Source organism: Pholcus phalangioides, unplaced genomic scaffold (assembly GCF_987345545.1).
Source record: "Pholcus phalangioides strain wild (caught in Gottingen) unplaced genomic scaffold, Ppha-v1.0 ptg000009l_1, whole genome shotgun sequence".
Lineage (NCBI taxonomy): Eukaryota > Metazoa > Arthropoda > Arachnida > Araneae > Pholcidae > Pholcus > Pholcus phalangioides.
Genome location: NW_028301602.1, coordinates 29,854,683 through 29,873,825, shown reverse-complemented (window position 1 = coordinate 29,873,825; position 19,143 = coordinate 29,854,683). Strand labels below are relative to the sequence as shown.

Here is a 19,143-nt window from a genome sequence, read left to right as displayed (position 1 = left end):
AAATATTGGTCTTGTGTAAGAAAAAAATCAATTAGCATTGTGCAGCAGGATTTCACAAACCCTATGGTGACTAAAAAATTGGTATTAGCGCTTAAAATAGACTGATTACTAGAGTTGGGAAGATTTTTTTCTCATCTATGATAGCATGTAGTAAAACAGTTTTTTTTTTTAATCTCAAAAAAAATTTGCTTGTTAAGTCTTGTTGGACAATGCTGTGTATTCTTTGCACATTAAAAGTTGCGCTGCTTACAAGACATGATATCCAGTGCAGTCTGCTCAGATATTTTTCAAAGAAACAAAACTTTAGTGTGCCAAATGTCTTTTTTTGATATGCTATGTGCTCGTAACTCAAACGTTAGCTCCGAAGGCGGAAATTCATTTTTGATGATTATTCTTTGCTCGTAACTTGGATAACTCTCAAAGATGAGACTTGTTGATTGAAGTAGAATTTTCTTTGAAGAAAGTTTTTTTAAGCAAGAAATGTGAGATTCACCATGTTATAGGCCTAGTGCTAAAAATGCCATGTTCAAAAGTTTAGCCAACAAGCTTTTTTTTAAAAAATTTTGTTAAAGGCGAGTTTTCCTAGGAGCAGGTTTTATGCACCACTGGCAGCATGAAACCACTGATTGATTAAAAACCAGAATTTCAGTGTTTTCACACTTAATGTGGCGAAGAACTTAGGAAAATCCGGCTTAGTTTTCATTCAGTCGATAGTGAATTCTGCAGCAGATAAATCCAGTGGCTAAATATATTTTGTGTATAAATTTTGGTTATGTTACATCACCATAGCTGTCTGGGTTCAGTGAGAATGGAATATTTTTTTTAAAAAGCATTTTTCTATTTTACTGCAAATGATAAAATTCATCAAATCGAAAAAATAACACCAAATTCAGAAAAATCTGTAGACAGATGCTTGTCAATTTCCGTCGACCAGAGAGGTGACAATTTCTATTCGTCAAGTTATTCCTAAAAACGGAAGCTTAGATGCAGACTTAATGACTAGGGAACCAACTTCTGAAGCCCCCCAAGCCAAAACTTAGTACTTTTTTTAATTTAAGGGACCCAATATTTTATTTCGCACACAGAACCTGCGCCGACTTTAATGCGCCTCTGCAAAAGGTTAATGAAGCTTAAGCAAGTTTAAAAATCATGAAATGTTACACTGAAGGATACTTTTTCCTTTTTAGTATTGAAATTAGTGACGTTTTAAAAATATTTCGGAGAAAATAAATTTGAGAGATTTTTTTAAAATTCCGTATACAGGGCTGGGCAAACCCCAGGTCGCCATGGCAACTAAAACATTATTATTGGCACCTACAATGTTCGTTGTGTAGTTACTAAATTGCAGACTGAGATCAACACAAAATGTTTGGAATTTATAGCTGCATGAAAGAGGGTCACACACACACTCTCTATGACCTGAAGAAGCATTATTTAGGACCTTTTTAGGCACCAAAAATTTCTTACCGGAGTACTGATTCCCCCTTTTCCCCCCATATTTTTGAGCCTGACCAATTCATTAATTCTGTGCTGAACCTTCAGTGTAGAAGGTTGGGCATGGTGTAATAGTGTGTGTATTCTTTGCTCATAAATCTTAGAAAACAATGCAAAAACAAATTTTAATGATTAGGGAAAAACATTTCTAAAATCAAATAAATGTTTGTTCCCTCTCTCCCAAATAGTTAATTTCATTTGACCCTAGATAGCTGTCTAGGTCCATGGCTGCCCCAGGAAATCTTGGTGTCTGCCATGGACCCCTCCCCCATTTATAGCAGCGAGAACGTTCTTGAACGATGGGGGACATTTCATCCAGTGCTAGTGAATGTGCTGCGCTAGCAATGCAATCTCTTGGACTGTGGAAGAACTAAACATTTCATACCCCTATTAAGAGTATTACTGTTGCAGTCTACCTATGTTACAGCTGTGCTTCATTTATTGATAATATTTAGTATGAAGGATATCGTTATTGAGCCGCATTTTTTTAAATATTTTTCAACTTAGAATTAACTCATTTTATAATTCTACAATTGAGCCGGGGACTCCCTTTCTCAGCAAAAAGACTATGGACCCCCTTGGGATCAGGCACCCCCATTTGGGAACCGCTGGCCTAGACGCTAAGTTCTGGAGGAAAACCGGGGGTAGGGTAACTCCCATTTACTATTATAAAAAAAAAACAACTTTGTCAATAAAATTTTCACATAATAGCCCCCACACGAAAAAGGCCGAATGGGCCCCAGCGTCATGGGGAGGTGCGTTTTCCCGTAAACATTGATGGGAAAAAATGATCAATTACACCCGTTGTAGTATATTTAGAATCGTGCCCATGCGAATCGCGTCACGATTGAAGGGTGAACTTCACTCCTAAAAAAAAAAGAAGAAAAAAAAATGCGTTTTTTTTTTAACCGAGAGACAGCAACATCATTGCTTGGTGCATGCAAGTAGTGAGTGAGGGGGAGATCGACGTCGCCATAGCGAAAAAGTAGTCGGTAGAAAGCTGCACAGACTTTTTCCCCTTTTGCGATCGGTTCGTTTCCCCAATCGATGGCGGCGGCCCGAAAAGAGCCAGCCCAGTTCGTTGTCAAGAAAAAGTCACCACCGCGGGGGGAAAAGAAACCGGTTCGGACGACGCCAGCGTTCGGGGAGCCCCTGGTGCCGTCGACCCCCGTTTCGCGGACGGCTCCCCTACCTTGCCGCTTCCTCCGACGCAGGTTCCCGGGCAAAGGTTGCTTTGGTTCCACGGCCCGACATCGCGGCGGCGTCTTCTCATTGGCGGGAGTTCTCAGATCCTTGCTGCTTGAAGCGGCGGTGATGATGGCTGGGCAACAGCTTGATCTTGTGCGAGAGATCACCACTATCATCATCGTTGCAGCTCTTCTGCCTTGTCATCCACCCTTCCCGGAAAAGTGGAACGTCTTAGCGCTAGGGTTGCCGTTTCGTCTCGTTTGTTGGCTGTGTTTCGAAAGCAGACTTTCCTGTTGTTCTCCGACCGCTCTTCATTGATTTGTGCTTTGTGGTGCTTGCGGACGTGGCTCTTTAGCGCCTGTATTTTGGTGCGAGCGAACAAAAAAACAACCCTCTCAAATGCAATTTTTTTTTTTTTCCCCCGGTATCTTACCTTCCATCTTGCTTGGAGAGACGTCACTGATTTTACCGCCGCGTTCAAATTTCGATGAGGTTCCACATGGCATGCAATTAGTGGCTTCTTAACTGGCTGGCCAGGGGAACCAAATTATTATTTTTTAATGATTTTTTTCTTCACAAGAAGTCGTGCCTCCGACTAGGGCCGCAATTGGGGGGGGGGGAGAAAGAGGAGTTGGCCAAGCATCTAGTTGCTGCCCTGCCCCGACATCCTGCGTCAGGGCCGCTAAGCTGGGATCTTTCGCGTTTATAGTGTGAAAAAAACAATGATAAGAGTCCTGGGTCTCTGTGCTGGATCCCTGTTGGCCCCACCTGTGGGAAGGAATGGGATACCCAAGAAGTTTTGATAAACAAATTGGGTGAAAATGTTTTTGATTCTCGGATTCGGGTAACCAGATGTCAGTCTGGTCTGCCTTTTTCAAAACTATTAAAAGTCAAATATTTATGTCGAAATAGCTAAAGAAAACAACTTTGTATATATGCTGTATTAATCTATTGAAATACTTTTTGAAGGTTAATACCAATTCAAGATATGTAACTCAAAGAAGAGATTCCCTGTTCCCACTTACCTTAAGAGCATCATGGGCCTTCAGGCAAAGTGATTTTTCTTAGGCCCTTACTGACAAATTCTCAAAATTCAACTACTTCTCATTCTTCTGAGGGCCCTCTTTCCTTGAGGCCTGATGGGCCCATGTGTTAAGACTGCACCTGCCCCCTACCTAAACTCTCTAGTGTTAGATCCTGCGTATATAGGCCTAGGGATAAAGTTATTCAAAATATTGCTAGGGCTTGAAAATTATTGGGGAGCTCAAACCCAATATTTATATAGATATTATGTAGATAGTGTGGCAAATATTGGAGGGGGGGGGGCTCTGGCCCATAGGTTGCAGTATACATTTTTTTTGTCTGTGTGGGCTTTGGCTCTTAAACTCAATAAGATCACACTGCTTGCGATAATGGTTCTGTTTTGATCTCACACAAAAGGATTATAGGACTCTGGTCCAAGACTATTCCTATTTTATTTTTTAAAAGAAATATACCTCATTATGTATGTTTTTGGGAAAGGCATGAGAACTTGCGAGTCTTTGATATTACCGTATTTTCCTGCATATAATTTGCGGTGGCACATAATCCGCATGCGAAATTTGAAGGGAGAAAAAACAATGTATAATCCCAGTAGCTGCATATTATCTACAGGATTTAAAAAATAAAAACTTGTTTCAATAATCAATCCATTGGTACACTAATTAATGAAATTTATTTATGAAACAAAAATAGTATTATTTATACACACCAAGCAAAATTTACAGTTTAATAAAAAACCTTGAATTCAGACTCATTAGGCTGATAACATCATTTTCTGCAGATTGTCCGCAGTGGTAGATTTGAGGTCTTTGAACAATACTTGTATATTACCTTGAAATATGCCTAGCTGCAGAGTCTCCAGTATTTTCCAGGAAGGCTCCCAAATTTGTACTCCATTGCTGAGAATCTTGAAATATTCTTATATCTCCTGGATTTCGATAGTGATAGAAAAATCTTATTTTGAGGGAAAATATTCCCAAATAACAAATTTTTCTTCTGAAAATATATTTTCCCAATGTCTTATGGGTAAACATGGGCGGATACAGGGGGAGGCATCGTCCCTCCCCCTCTTCAGTGAAAATTTTTTATTATTGGATAGGTGGACATATCCAGGGTTGGCACTGTATTTACTGTTTATGGTGTTTTCCTCCTTTGGAGGAAAAAAACATTTCTTGTAATTATTTAAAAAAATTATTTACTCATTCTTAGTTTTTCCTGAAGAAAATTTATAATTTTAGTTCATAATTTTTTGTCTCAATTCTTTTTTTGATTAAGACATGTTTTTCTGAACTTTCCTCGTTGTTTATTGGCTATATACGTCATATATAGTCAACCTATTTATCTCCAAACAGACGGGGTGGGAAAACAATTCAAGGTAGAGTTTTTGAGAAAGGTTTTTTTTTCATTAAGAAAAAAGAAAAAAAAATGCCAAGAATGGCCAAAAATTCTATAGATAAAAACTGAAAAATACTTTAGTATATTTTACTACATGCTAATGAAATTCGCTACAGAAATTAAATCTATTACACAATCAATGTTCAATCACAATGTATGCAAATACATTTGAATTTTTTTTCCTTGGTTCGAATCAATTTTATTTACATACCATATTTAAAATAATCCGTAAACTTAGATTGATACATATTTTTTGTTCTTTGAGAGCCTTCACACTTTCATCTATACTGGCAAGAGCTGTTAATATTTTGGGCCCTATCTTCTAAGTTTGTTCCAGAAAATGGTGCAGTGTTTTTAGAGCATGAATTCAACATTTTTTACTTTTTAAATTCCTCTGGAGAATTTTTCTGCTGTATTTTGGTCATTTGAGTCTGCCATACATTCAACAATAATTTCGGTATCAGTCAAGGTATACTGCAAGTTTGTAGTGAACTCTGTCTATTTCCACAAAATCGGAAAATGAAAAATTTTTAGCAATACCCCAATGTTTTGCAATTTCAAGTGGAACATTGTTCTGAGAGTTGTTGAAATTCAAGTGAACCACCAGATCTGATCCTTCATCACTGAGATGATTACCTTGCCACATATCAACTCCGGCCATATGTCACCATGCTGCAATTTCCAACCAGTGGAGTTGGGTAGGAAATAAAGACTATCCATCTGTAGCAGGGTTGGCAGGTTTTTGACACATGGCAGTTTTTGACGGTTTAAACTGTCATGTCAAAAACCCTCCGTCAAAAACCTTTGTCAAAAACTGTCAAAAACCTCAAATATTGCTTTTCGATATAAAAATTTCCATTGAAAATGCACACGTTAATTGCATGTAATGTTTAAAGTGACTATGTTATACAAAGAATAAATATTTAATAAGATTCTAAAATAATTTTCTACTCCCGACAGAATTATTTTGGAAAATATATGTTTTTTTTTTCTTATAAAATTTGAATAAAGCATAACATGAACATTGAATGGAAAACTGTGGAACGATTTGGCATTCTTTGATTCAGGATGATTCTTGACCTTCCAAAATTTCTTCAACTGCTTATATATATGCATTGATATAAACTATCTGCTGTACTCTTTTTACAACAGATAAGTGTTTAAAAAAGTTTATTACATCATGTATGTAATGTTGATTTCTGTTATTATTAAATTGTCTGGATAACCACTGATACTTAAAACAATACTCTTATTGCTAACATTGAAATATATCTAGCGATCAAAATACTAAATTGTAGGACTAAAATGTCATTTAATTTGGCAATGCTAGCTTGTATATGTCAAACTTGGTTTATTCTTACTTTTGCACTATGATATGGTACATTTACTAGTATTTATAATGCAATGGTTTTCCAATTGAAGCTGTATTCAAACGTGCAAAACAAATGCTTTGGGTATCAAGTCTTGTCAGCTCTGCTTTGGTTGAAAATACTCTTTAAAGCTGTGTGAATTTATACACACTGATCTAAGAAATTTTCAGGCGAAAATAAATGAGTTCAGTTAGTGTATTAACAGATGCTGTGTCAAATTTTATATGGAATAATATTTTGGGCAGATCAGAAAATTTAAAATATCAAAATATATATTTTTCCTCAGTAATTATAATTCTGAATATAAAACCCTTTAATCTAAATAAAAGTAAGTATTTTGTTATTTAACATATCTATCAAGTTAACAAAAACTATTTGACATCATTGACAGTAAGATTTTGATAGTTTTAATACCGAGTTAGTTTCTGGGGTCAAAAACCTAACCCTGATGCCCTATCATACATATTTTGAATAAGCAGCTCTAATCCACTTAACAAATTGAACACAGGTAATGAGTAGCTTAGATAAATAAACCATAAAATTATATTTTATATGTTCTAGACTAGATATGTTGAAAAATTCAAAAGTGCAAATTATAATTAATATTTTGTTTTAATTATTGTAATATGCCAAAAAGTAAGTTTTTCATCATGTTGTACACCTATTATGTTCAAAACATTATCAAAAGGCATTCATTTGGGTTTTTGACGTTTTTCGACAGTTTTTGACAGTTTAAACCAGTTTTTGACGTCAAAAACCCAACCCTGATCTGTAGTCATCCCAGGCTCGATAGGCAAAAAAATTGCTTCTGACATTCTATGACCTGAGTCGAACCCATAGACCTTGTTGATAATCTTCATAGGGGAAGACGAGCATCTTACCGCTCAGGCGCACTGAGATGACTGTTTCCAAACATGTAGTATTCTTGATGAAATTTTGAATTGCTGTTGGCTGATTTTTTTTTTTTTTGCCATGCTGAACAAGCCATCCATGTGGCATCCACCCCCTGTCAATCATAGTGCCTGCCTGTCCATCAAATGGGCAATAATTCAAAATTCTTTTTTTATCAGTATTTTTCACCTTCAGAAAAAAGTCAGATTTGCACAAATGAAAAGGAATTTTTGTGTTTTATTTTTATCATTGGACATTCAAGATAGTTTTTCGAAAATTACTTTGACACAGAGGTGAAACAGTAAAATGCAAGAATTTTTTCATTTTTCGAGATATAGTTTTTGAGAGAAAAAGTTTTCGAGAAAGAGTGGTTTGACTGTATATGTAATTAACTAATACCTTATTACAGGGTTTGATAAGCTGTAGGTCTCCATGGCAACTAAAAAATTTATATTGGCGCCTAAAATTTTCTGTGTGGAATTACTTGTTGCAAAAAATTGTGCTTGTGGTTCTTAAAATTTGGTTGGCACTTAGATTTTTTCTTGATTTGTCAAGCCCTGCCTTTTTGGTAAATGAATAGTCTGGTAGTATATAAAAGGTTTTTACCAGTCAAAACTTCCCTGTGAAAAACATGAAGCTTTGCTGCATGATTTTGTACAAACTGGTTAGTGGAGCAAAAAAAACTTCAAAAGCATTATTCACTCTTAATAGAAAATTTCTGACTAACAATGACTGTTAACAAACTTAATAACAGGTTGTTACTGACTAAATAATAATTCTAGTAGTTTTATCTATATTTTCTTGATATATGAAAAAAGAGCAGGCATTCAAAAAAGTTGTGACAGTATTATACACATAATATGTTCATAGTTTATCTTCTTCTCTGGTAGGCAACTGTAGAGATCTAACTGTATGCATCTATGTATATAAAATTGATTTTGTGTGTGTGTTCTCTATACAAATCTACAATTTTAGATCAATCGTAACCAAAATTTGCATATATACCCAAATAGGACCCGACTTAAACGATAGGCTACTTTAAAATTTCATCAGAGTAGGGCAAGTGCCCCAAATAGGAAAAAAAACTGTCTAGCAACTGTAGTTTTTGGGCCTCAACAATCAATTTCAAGACAGAGCATGTTGATTTTTTACCTTTTTTTGTTATTACGGTGAAACCTGTCTAAGACAAACATTGTATGAGGAAGGAACCTACCTTGAACAGAATCAAAAGATAGTCTGTTTGATGATTTGTGCTTTGATGTGCACCTTTATGAAGCAGAAATCCATCTAAAATGAAATATTAATTCAGTCTCTTGGCTGTTTCACTGTTTATCATGTGTAGCAATTGTCCTAAGTATAAAGCAATAAGTATTTCATGTCAAGTTTTTTTTTTTTTCAAGTATCAAATATTTTTTCCCTTTTCCAGCATCGAATGCGAAAGGAGTGAAAAAAATAAAGGAAGAAGTCTCTGAGAATTATAATAAAGAGAACAGAGATTCTCGTGAAGGTAATAAGCTTCATTTATGTGTTATATATATGATTGTTAGAGCAATTGATATTTGTTTACGTATTATACTCCTTAACACATACAGTTGGGCCCTGATTTAACTCCACCATCCATTCAGTAGAATTATGGTGCTGTGAGTTTTTGACATCAAGTTTTTTCCTCTGTAAATAGAAGATTAGTTTAATGGAAATTTCTGATGCTAAATCAGAGGGTGATTGTACATAATTACATAATTTCTATACTCTTGCTGACATCTAACTTACTGCATGTAAAGCTATAATCAGGGCTTAACAAATCAAAGACACTGCTGAATTTCTTAAAAGCTAAACATTTTTTCTCCCTTAAAGAAATGGTCCTAAATCCCCCCCCCCCAACGTATCGAAGATTTGGAATCCCGTTCTGTGGTGATAAATTGTCCTCATGCATCTGGGAACACAAAATTATGTAGATGCACACAAATTTTCCACATGTGATTTATTAATCTCACGGATTATTCAGTCTATACCAGTGTCAGTGGGAATACATATTTTTTTGCCATGGTCCCATGGTGGTCTTGCTGCACTTGGGATTCATCAGATCTTGATATAACCTGCACAAAATAAAAATTTGTTAGTATAATGAATAATTAATTTTTGAAGTTATATTGCAACAAATTTTTCATTGTATGAACAATTCCAGTTTTAGCTTTTGATTGGACTTCAGAAGAACTGACACAACTGATTACCAATTTGAGTGCTTGTTTACCACGAATCGATAACGTAAAATACACCACACTGATTGATAAGCTGGACTGGGAGAAAGTTCGCTTTGGACCGTACACCGCAGCACAATGTAAAGAGAAATGGATGCAAATTGTGACAAGGGTAAGCCTTATCAAGGAAATAACACCAAGATCAATATATTTGTACCTCAGAGCTGGTTGAAAGCAAATTAGCAAATTCAATATTCATGCTTTGCAGTATTTTACATTCAGTTGTTTATTTTTATGATTGCCGTGAAACATTGTCTGAATATTTAATACTTATTTGTGAATATTCAATACTTATTCAATTCAATATTTTTGTGGTAATATTATTACCACAAGAATATTTTGCTCAATGTAGAAAAAATGTTTTTTTTCACTCCTGTAAAAACTGGTTTTGAGGCTTTTGTTCTTTTGGCTCTTAGGTACATATATGCAGTTTTGTGTAATAGTAAGACGTGTTGCAGAATAAATTTATAATACTGTGAAACCTTGTTACAATGTTGTACTTGATATAACAATAGATTCCTCTACAGTGATATTTTTTCAGATCTTGTTTTCAATTGGCAATACAGTAGAACACCGATTATCCAAACATCAATTTTCTGAACAACTCTGTCAAAACCCTTGAAAACCCTTTTCAACCTAACTCATTTTCCGTTTTCTATTGTCAATGATACTCAACACTGCTGGTATTTTCTTGGAACTTGACTCATCTCCCAACTCGATAGCTTTGTTCTATTGTACAATAATCCTCTTCCAAACAATCGTACATACCGTGCCTGTGAGCTATAGATGTAAACAATGGCGGATCCAGGTACAGTGTATGTAGTTATAAACGATTGACAAGCAAACACACATGAATAGGAGCAGATTTAGCTGTCATCTTTTTTTCTCGTCTACGAATTCATCTTAATCCTGTGGGTGTGCATTAATGAAAGGGAGGTGAGGGTCTTCTTGACACAGTTCTTATCATGATTTTGTTGGGGAATATCTTTCCTATCTTACTTAAAAACATATTTTTCAATCTTTCTTCAGCTGTAATAGTGTCAACACTTTTCGTCTTTCTCAAGTGCAGAATTGCAACAAAACGAAAGCACATTGTTTTAAACATAGGAAAAAGAAGTGTAAAGACGCTGATCAAAATCTTCCAGATTCGAAAGAATGCTTAGATATGTTTCAGGAACTCCCTACATTCCAGTCCTAGCACAAAGAGGATGTGTCAGTGATTAAAAATTGATATGGTAACGATCTGGGATATATATATATTTTTTTTTGATGACACAGAAATAATTACAAAAGTGAATAATCAAGTTCATCAGGATGACAAAGTGATGAAGATGAATCAATGGCAGATGTAATAACGCACAGCGAGGCAGAACAGTGTTTCACAAAATGTCTCATGGTTAGAATTGCGGCCTAATGCTGACCTGCTTCAATTGTTAATGTTGAAACTATTACAGCATAGGAATGCAAAATGTCGTATAAGTAAGTTGAAGCAATTAAAGATAGATTCATTTTTTTAATGATTTGACAGCGTTATTTATCATGCTCGTATATATTTGTTTTACCATTTTATTTTTTCCTTTATAATTTTTTCGATACACTTTTTTTTCATTTACTTTACAAAAGAAGTCGATTAAATTTAATTATTTTAAGCTTTTTGTTGCTAAATTTCAATTTATTCCTTTGCATTAACAAATTAGTTTAGAAATCAATTTTCCAAACTTTTCACTTTTCCAAACGCCCTTCAGTTCCGATATGTGCGGATAATCGATGTTCTACTGTAGTCTAATGTTGAATCCCTCTCGATATACTGATATCCTTTACTACGAGAAATCTATTTACAATGGTATTTTTTGATATTTTGAAACCGCTACAGCAATATTTTTATTTTGCTCAATATCATTCAATATATTTTTTAACTCGTTTTTGCTCTTTTTTTATTTGTTCTTTTTGGGGGTGTCTAATAACATTGGCATTTGGCGCCACCTGATCACAGAAAGTGTCGAAGTTTTTGGTATCCCTACTTTTTCTGTGATACACACTAAAGTACATTGGGATAAACCTATTTACAGGGGCAATACATCCAATTGAATTTTCCTTATCAATTAATTAATTTTAAAAAATTGCGGCTAATAAATTCTCAAAAGCACATTTTTTTGTGGTATTAATAACACACATTAAGAAACGATGGCAATAGCAGTATAAATTTGACGGCACTAGGTAATGTTGCTTCTCGATATAATGATAATCCCCTCTATAACAGTATTTTTCCTTGGTCTGCAAAATATCATTATATTGAGGTTACATTATATTAAGTAGGTGTTTCATTTTTTTAAAAGCTTTATAGTACAAATATCACATAATAGGAAAAAACTTTTTTCGAAACATTCAATAAATTTTTAAAAGTAGAGATATTTAAAGAAAATTGTGGTTAAACTTTTGGAAAAAAAAATTTGTTTTTGAAAACTTTCCTTGTTTTTGAGTAATTAAGGTTATTAATTATTTTTTGGTATGAGCAGCTCAGACGTTTCCGGACTCTTACTGATATGGTGACAGATGCTAAAGAATGGGTGAAACATCCTTGGTCATCCTACACCTCTTCAAAAAAACAAGTAGGTTAAGCTGATATACCTTTATTCTTTGTGAAGAAAAAAATCAAATTGTGAGTTATTTATTGGTATTTGTAGCTATTTTATTAAATCTTGTTGTGTCACATTTTCATAAGGGAGAAAAAAGAGTTAGGGAGAAAATTTCTGAGTGCCTTTTTTAATTACAAACAATGCTTCTGCTTACTCTGAATACCTAGAAAACGACACACTGGGAAAGATCAGTTAAATAACCGTGAAGTTCAGTTGCGCTCTACCCCTACTAATGCATTTATGATCCAATTAAAAACAAACTTGCTAGTCGCTCCTAACTTTAAAAACTGCACAAAAGTTCCAGCAAGCTGAAATTTTCAATGAACAAATCCTGTCACACGTGTAAAAACATTTTGAAATTGAGACGGGAAAAAAGTTTGTTTCGATATGATTTTTAGTAAATATTTCTCAGAATGCTTGATTGTGTTTGCAATTAAGTAGTAATAATGATCCCTAAATTCAATGATAAAACACTTTGTATTTCAGACTTTACCCTCCATTTCAATATTTCACTTTTTTTTCTACCCTTTGGAGAGTGCAATCTGCAATCATTTTTAAAATTAAATACTGTAGACTTGATAATCTTGTCGTGTGCTAGTCTGTCCCATCCAGTAATCAGACACGTTTTTGGTAGGGGTTTTTCCAAGCATAGAGGAGGAAAATATATCCCTGCATCTCTATGCACAGACATTTATGTAGTTTAAATGAGCTTTTCCAACTTCCTGTAATCTGGCGATTTCAGTGTTGGTGCTCACTCTAGTTTGATATGTGCCAGAATAGTCAGTCTATTGTACATTCAATTTGTGATCATGTTTATTTTTTTTTATCTGTCTGTTATTTATGCTTTTAACACTTTCTTTTGTGCAGAAACATCCAGCCACACCAAAGAAACCTTTAACACCATATTTTCGTTACTTTTTGGAAAAACGCGAGAAATACAGCAAAGAGCATCCTGACATGTCAATGACTGATTTAGCCAAGCTTCTCTCAAAGAAGTTTCAGCAATTGCCAGATAAAAAGAAGGTAAATTTTGAAAACTTCTAATACAGCCTTTATACTAATGTCAATATTATTTGTGGAATTTTAAATTTTCAATTCAAATTATGTTCCTGTTTTTATTTTTAAGAAACACTTTTTTATTAAATTATGTTAAAATTTCCTTATTAAGATAGTTATTGATATTAGCATAATTTATTTCTTTGGTACCAAAGATCATGATTTATCGTGTAGATGTATTGTATTTTCCTGCATATAAATCTGTGGTGGCGTATTATCCACAGAATTTAAAAATAAATAAAAACTTACCTTTTTTGTTTCAATAATCAATCCATTGGTACACTAATTAATTAAATTTATTTAAGAAACAATAGCATTATTTACACACCAAGCAAAATTTACAGTTCAATCAAATACGTTCAAATTCAGACTCATCCGGCTGATAACATCATTTTCTTCAGATTGTCCGCAGTGGTAGATAATCAGCAATTTTTAAATGTTTATCCACTTTTTTAACAGATAATGCATGGATTATTCGGAGGAAAATGTGGTAGATAAGAAGTAAACAAAAAAAAATCTCGTGTATTATTGGAAATCAGTCGTAGAGCTTAGTCTCGAGACATTTTTTATGCTGATAAAATTTTTATTGCTGACTGATGCCATATGAAAGTAATAATGAATTAATGGAATTTTTCATTAACTGCTAGAATATGAAAATTATGCAAATTAATTATATGTAAATTATTTCTAATGAATCCATGTAATTTTTTATTATTTATACTCCCTTTTCACATATTTGTATGATTAGGTTCTTTACATACAAATCTTCTATTTCAGCAAAAATACAAAGAGAGCTATGAAAAAGAAAATGAAATTTATAAAAGGGAACTAGAAAAGTTTAAGTAAGTTTATATATTGTGTATGCATATTCTTAATGTATGATATAACAATAGTCTTTTTAAATAACAAACTGTTCAAAATTAGTTCTTGAGGAGGTTCATTAAATTCATGATTCAAATTTTTATTACAATTTTCATATTAAGGGATTTTATGTGGCTTTTTACTGTTCCAATACAGTATTGGTATACATTATATATTCAAGAAAACAAGATTTTCTGTGAATAAATCATTTCTATGGAAATTTCTAATTATATTACCTCATACAAAAAACTTGAGCATTAGCTGTTTAATTGTATTTAAGCTAAATTATGAATTGTTTCTTCTGCTAACATGGGAAATGATGCAAATAGAAAATATGTCTTGATGTTTCACATTATTTCTTTTACACAGGAAGTGTCATCCTGAACAGTTTCCTACACCAGAAATGCGACAACAAACTAATGTGACTGAGGGACCAGAAAAGCCACACACTGCATTCACTATTTTCATAAGTGAAAAGCTAAAAAAACCAGAATATGTTGAGGTTTGTGATTTTAATGTTTTAACTTTGCTAAATATTTTTCTTATGAGGAAATATTAGGATTTAAATATTTCCAGTACACACATAACACAATAAGAACATTCATCAGTCAAGTGATATTTTTTACTATTCAGATGGATAAAAGAGAAGCAATGGAGAAATTGAGAAAGCAGTGGAACACTCTACCAGAACATAAGCGTGTGAAATGGATCAGGAAAGCTGTCTCAGATGAGCAAAGATACACTGTAAGAAATCTAGAATGTCGTGAAAATTTGTATATTCTCAAAACAGTGACTCATATTGCATTTAAAGTATTTTCGTAAGAAATCTATTGTGGAAAATTATCAATAGACTGGAATAATCATAATTTTTTTTTCTATATGCTGTTGGTTATAGTCTGATTTTAATTTATATAAAAAGTTCAAATTTATCAAAAAAAATTTTTCACATATGTCACATCAGTTGAATGTATTTCAGCTTATATGATTAAAAAATTCAGTTCGATTACTTTCATTTCTATTACAGTAAACACAGCTTAATATGATCACATCAGAACTTCAGGTTCGTGATAACAATAGCCAATTAATAATTAGCCAGATAACTATATGAACACCAGTATAGCCTCCCCTCCCTCATTATAGGGCCAACCCTGCTTAGCTCCACAAATTTCCAGTAAACAAATCTTCCATGTAGGAATTATAATGTAAAATGTTGGTTTGTATAATGTCCACTATTACACTATTATTTGGATGTACACAAAGTTAATGTGCCATTTCCTAAGAATTTCCACATTTCTTCTCTCAGCATTTTGTTGGTTTTTTTTTTCTTGAAAAGCGTTGAGAATTTATCCTTTTCATTTCAGAATTTATTCAGCTAAACCAGTATCTCCCAATGTGGACAATATTCTTCCCCTCTTCCCCCCCCCCCCCGGTAAGCAATAGAAGGGTTCGGGGGCTATAGAAGCTATGGTTATATAACAGGATTCTATGGGCTTGTTTGAGTTGGGGCGATGAGAGAAAAAAATTTCTGAAGAAGGGGGGTGATGGAACAAAATAGTTTTGAAAAACTGAGCTAACCCTTAGTTTAAAATGTGAAGAGAAAAAAAAACCTTTTGACGGGGGGGGGGGGGAACTGTCCCGATAATTGCTCATTTCTTCCTGTGTCATGATATCGGTCTGTTCTGTACTCTGAAAAAGTGATAGCAATACTGAACAATAGCATCATCTGTGATTCTAATAAGCAGAGTCTACTGTATAGGTATTTGCATTAAAAATTGCTCAGTGCTAATGATTTTGGCAATTGTGTGAACAATTCACAATTTTTTTTTTTTTTGTGTCAGGTGGAAATTGAGAAATACTGTTCAGATCATCCAGATTTCCATCCTGAACCAGTGAAACCCGTTTTGAACAAAGCAGAAAAAGAACTAAAAGACAAATATGATGGAAAACCGGAAAGGCCTCCTAAGTAATATTTTCTTCTGTGCATTTTTAGCATAACCAAATACAATGCAATGATCAGACACACTTTCATCCTTCTGGAAAATTTGCACATAGCTTCTGAGCCTAAAAAACAAAAATTTCTCCAAATTGTTGAAATTGTGTGCTAGTCTGACTTTTATTTTATTTATTTTATAAGATTCATAATTATTCCTTTTATTTTTCTTTTCATTATTCCTTCCTATTATTTTTAAATTCAAACTGGAAAGGAAAGATTTCCCAACTGTTTATTGCCACAACATACTTTCCAAATATATTTACTTATTATTTTTTTTCAATTTCAGCTCTGGCTACAGTCTTTTCTCCCGTATAATGCTTAGAGAAATGAAAGAAATACCATCAAAATTGAAAATGGCCGAAATATCGAAGCGATGGAAGCTTCTTAAGGATACTGAGCGTGAGCATTATAATCAGCAGGCTCAAAAGGTCAGATTCTTGCATTTGATTATACATTTATCATGAGATAAATGTTTCTAGTCGTATAGCATCTTTGTCTTTAGCGTCCAAACTGGCTGTCTGCCAAGCTTGGATTGAGATCCTAATTTATACAAAAAGATGTGTTTGGTACTGTGCGTCTCAGCTACCTCGTTGGGCATTTTGCCTGAGACAGCCTTTTATTTGTACAATTAACTCTCCTGTGTACAATTATGTGCTCAAAAAGATATTTATGATCGTTTTTTCTTTTAAGTACTTATCAAGTTTGTAAATGAACTAATAAAGCAATGACAGATTTAAGTTATTTTCTTAGGCTGGCATTACACTAAGTTTTCAAAAAGTTCTGTTGCCCAGCGCCGGCTGGATAGCAAAAATGCCAGATAGCGTTCATTTCGTACTCCACCCATACCATTAAAACTTATTCATTATTTCTAACTTTAAGTATGGGCCAGTACTTTGTAAATATTTGTTATGTACTGTACACAGTATACAATAACATATGTAGGACTTTCTTGGTATGGACTTCAAAGCATGTATACTTAATTATTACAAAAATTATTCTTTATTTATAAAGAATTTTATTTATTATCTTATTAGTAAATTTTTATTTTACTGTCCATTCATAAATTATTATACAAATTGATATAACACTTGCAGAGTCTTAGCAAAGTAAATTAATTCTCATTTTATCATGGAGAATTTTATTTAACTAGGCCAGGTAGTCTATTGTATTTGAAGTTTTTCTATATTTCTGATAGAAATAATTTAATATCATTTCAACTTATTCGTAAATTTCTATCACATGAATCAAGACATTATATTATGTCTATGATGTGTGTGTTGTACTGATTATTTTTAGGTAACTTGCCAAAGCATTCATCAGTTGCAATGAATCCACTGTAACTGTTAATTATTCACATGATTGAAAACAATACATTTAATTTTGATCTAGTTAGATTTTTTTATAATTAGTTTGCTCACTGAAAATAAAGTCAAACCGATATCAAATTTAGTCTAATGTTTGGCTTTCATCAATTTATAATTTGACATTTAGTAGTCAAACGCGGGCAATGACTAGTTATCAATTCTGAAAATAAATATTTATATTCTTGTTAGGCAAATATAAAATACAAGGAGAACTACGCCGCATACCTTAGCAAACTACCAGAAAAAGAGCGAGAGAAAATTGAAAATGAATCGAAGGTGAACAACAAAAAGAAAAATTTTACTCATTCTGCTGCAGCCATTGATGGAGTGAAGAATGAAAATGTCACTGAACTCGACTGTATTGAAGGAGCACGTCCAAGGAAACCACTCTCTGCCATGTTTTATTTTCAGCAAGAGAAATTCGCTCTTTACAAGCAAAAACATCCAGAGCACTCTAAGCAAGAAGTTATGAAAATGTTAGCTAAAGAATACAATGATCTTTCTGAAAAGAAGAAGGTAGGTTGTTTTTTTTTCCTATTTTGTTTGCCTGTGATTTTTCTTATTGTTGTGGGTTATGGGGGTTATGTTATTCAGCAAGCAAGTATATTTTTACTTAAATAAAAAAAAAATTGTTTTTAATAGTGCCCAAAAACTCTTATACAAATGATTTTTTTACAGTAAAGAAAAATCATAGTTCTAAGAATCTGCTGGGAAAATGTAATGGTTGTGGGGATTGTTTGAAATTGTGTATTTGTTCTTGGTAAAATAGGGGATAATGAATCAAATATCAGATGGCTTTGGGATGGACAGATTTTTGTTCATTCATTAAATGAGAAATTCAGTTTTTTTTCCTTCAAATAAATGAAGTATCTTATGTTATTAAACTGTGTTTTGTATTTAAATATATTTAGGATAAATATAGGAAAATTGCAGAAGAAGCAAGGAAAGCCTATGATGAAGGTTCTTCTGCAAAGAGGTTAGTGCTGTATTTCATTGAAATTTAGTGATTTAAAACATTTTCTCTCACATTGTCAGAAGGAAGTAATTAAACTTTGTATTAACCTTCCATTGGCCGCAATTTCTCAGGCACATCGCAAAGTACATTTTATATTCCACCCAACAGAGGGTTAAAAAATAGTTTTTCTATTAGTGTAGTTGTTTTTGACTTGCAATATATATATGTATATAAGTGAAAAATTAAAACAAAAGAAGAAAACCAGTAGAATAGAACAATGAGGTCTTCATCGAGGGGTACCCCCAACATTGTCCCAAAAGCAAAAAATGTTTGATGATAGTAAGCCAAAAATAGACCTTATTTTACCACCCGTTCCCCTGACATTCTTTGCAAAACAAGCTATGGAAGTAAAGAACATGAGAAAAAAGGCAAAATAGAGAAATGCAAAAAAAAATTAAAATCAGTTACACAAAAACACACACACACACACACACACACACACACACACACACACATATATATATATATATATATATATATATATATATATATATATAAATTTTTCTAACGATTCCCCAGTCCTTAAAATTGTTGAATTTGAAATTTAACAGTTGCAATTCAAACCTAAATTTAAAAGTTTG

General features: G+C 33.3%; 1 protein-coding gene across 1 annotated transcript in view; it reads left to right on the top strand.

Annotated features, from left to right (window-relative positions):
- The window catches only part of LOC149082668 (nucleolar transcription factor 1-A-like), a 30,133-nt gene that overhangs the window by 2,055 nt on the left and 8,935 nt on the right, over positions 1-19,143 (top strand). The window contains exons 2-12 of the mRNA XM_089235943.1: positions 8,806-8,886; positions 9,565-9,749; positions 12,154-12,246; positions 13,141-13,296; positions 14,107-14,171; positions 14,560-14,692; positions 14,824-14,934; positions 16,029-16,153; positions 16,470-16,611; positions 17,737-18,063; positions 18,459-18,523. Of these exons, the coding sequence (XP_089092069.1) occupies positions 8,806-8,886; positions 9,565-9,749; positions 12,154-12,246; positions 13,141-13,296; positions 14,107-14,171; positions 14,560-14,692; positions 14,824-14,934; positions 16,029-16,153; positions 16,470-16,611; positions 17,737-18,063; positions 18,459-18,523 (1,483 nt within the window). The remainder of the gene's footprint in view (positions 1-8,805; positions 8,887-9,564; positions 9,750-12,153; positions 12,247-13,140; positions 13,297-14,106; positions 14,172-14,559; positions 14,693-14,823; positions 14,935-16,028; positions 16,154-16,469; positions 16,612-17,736; positions 18,064-18,458; positions 18,524-19,143) is intronic.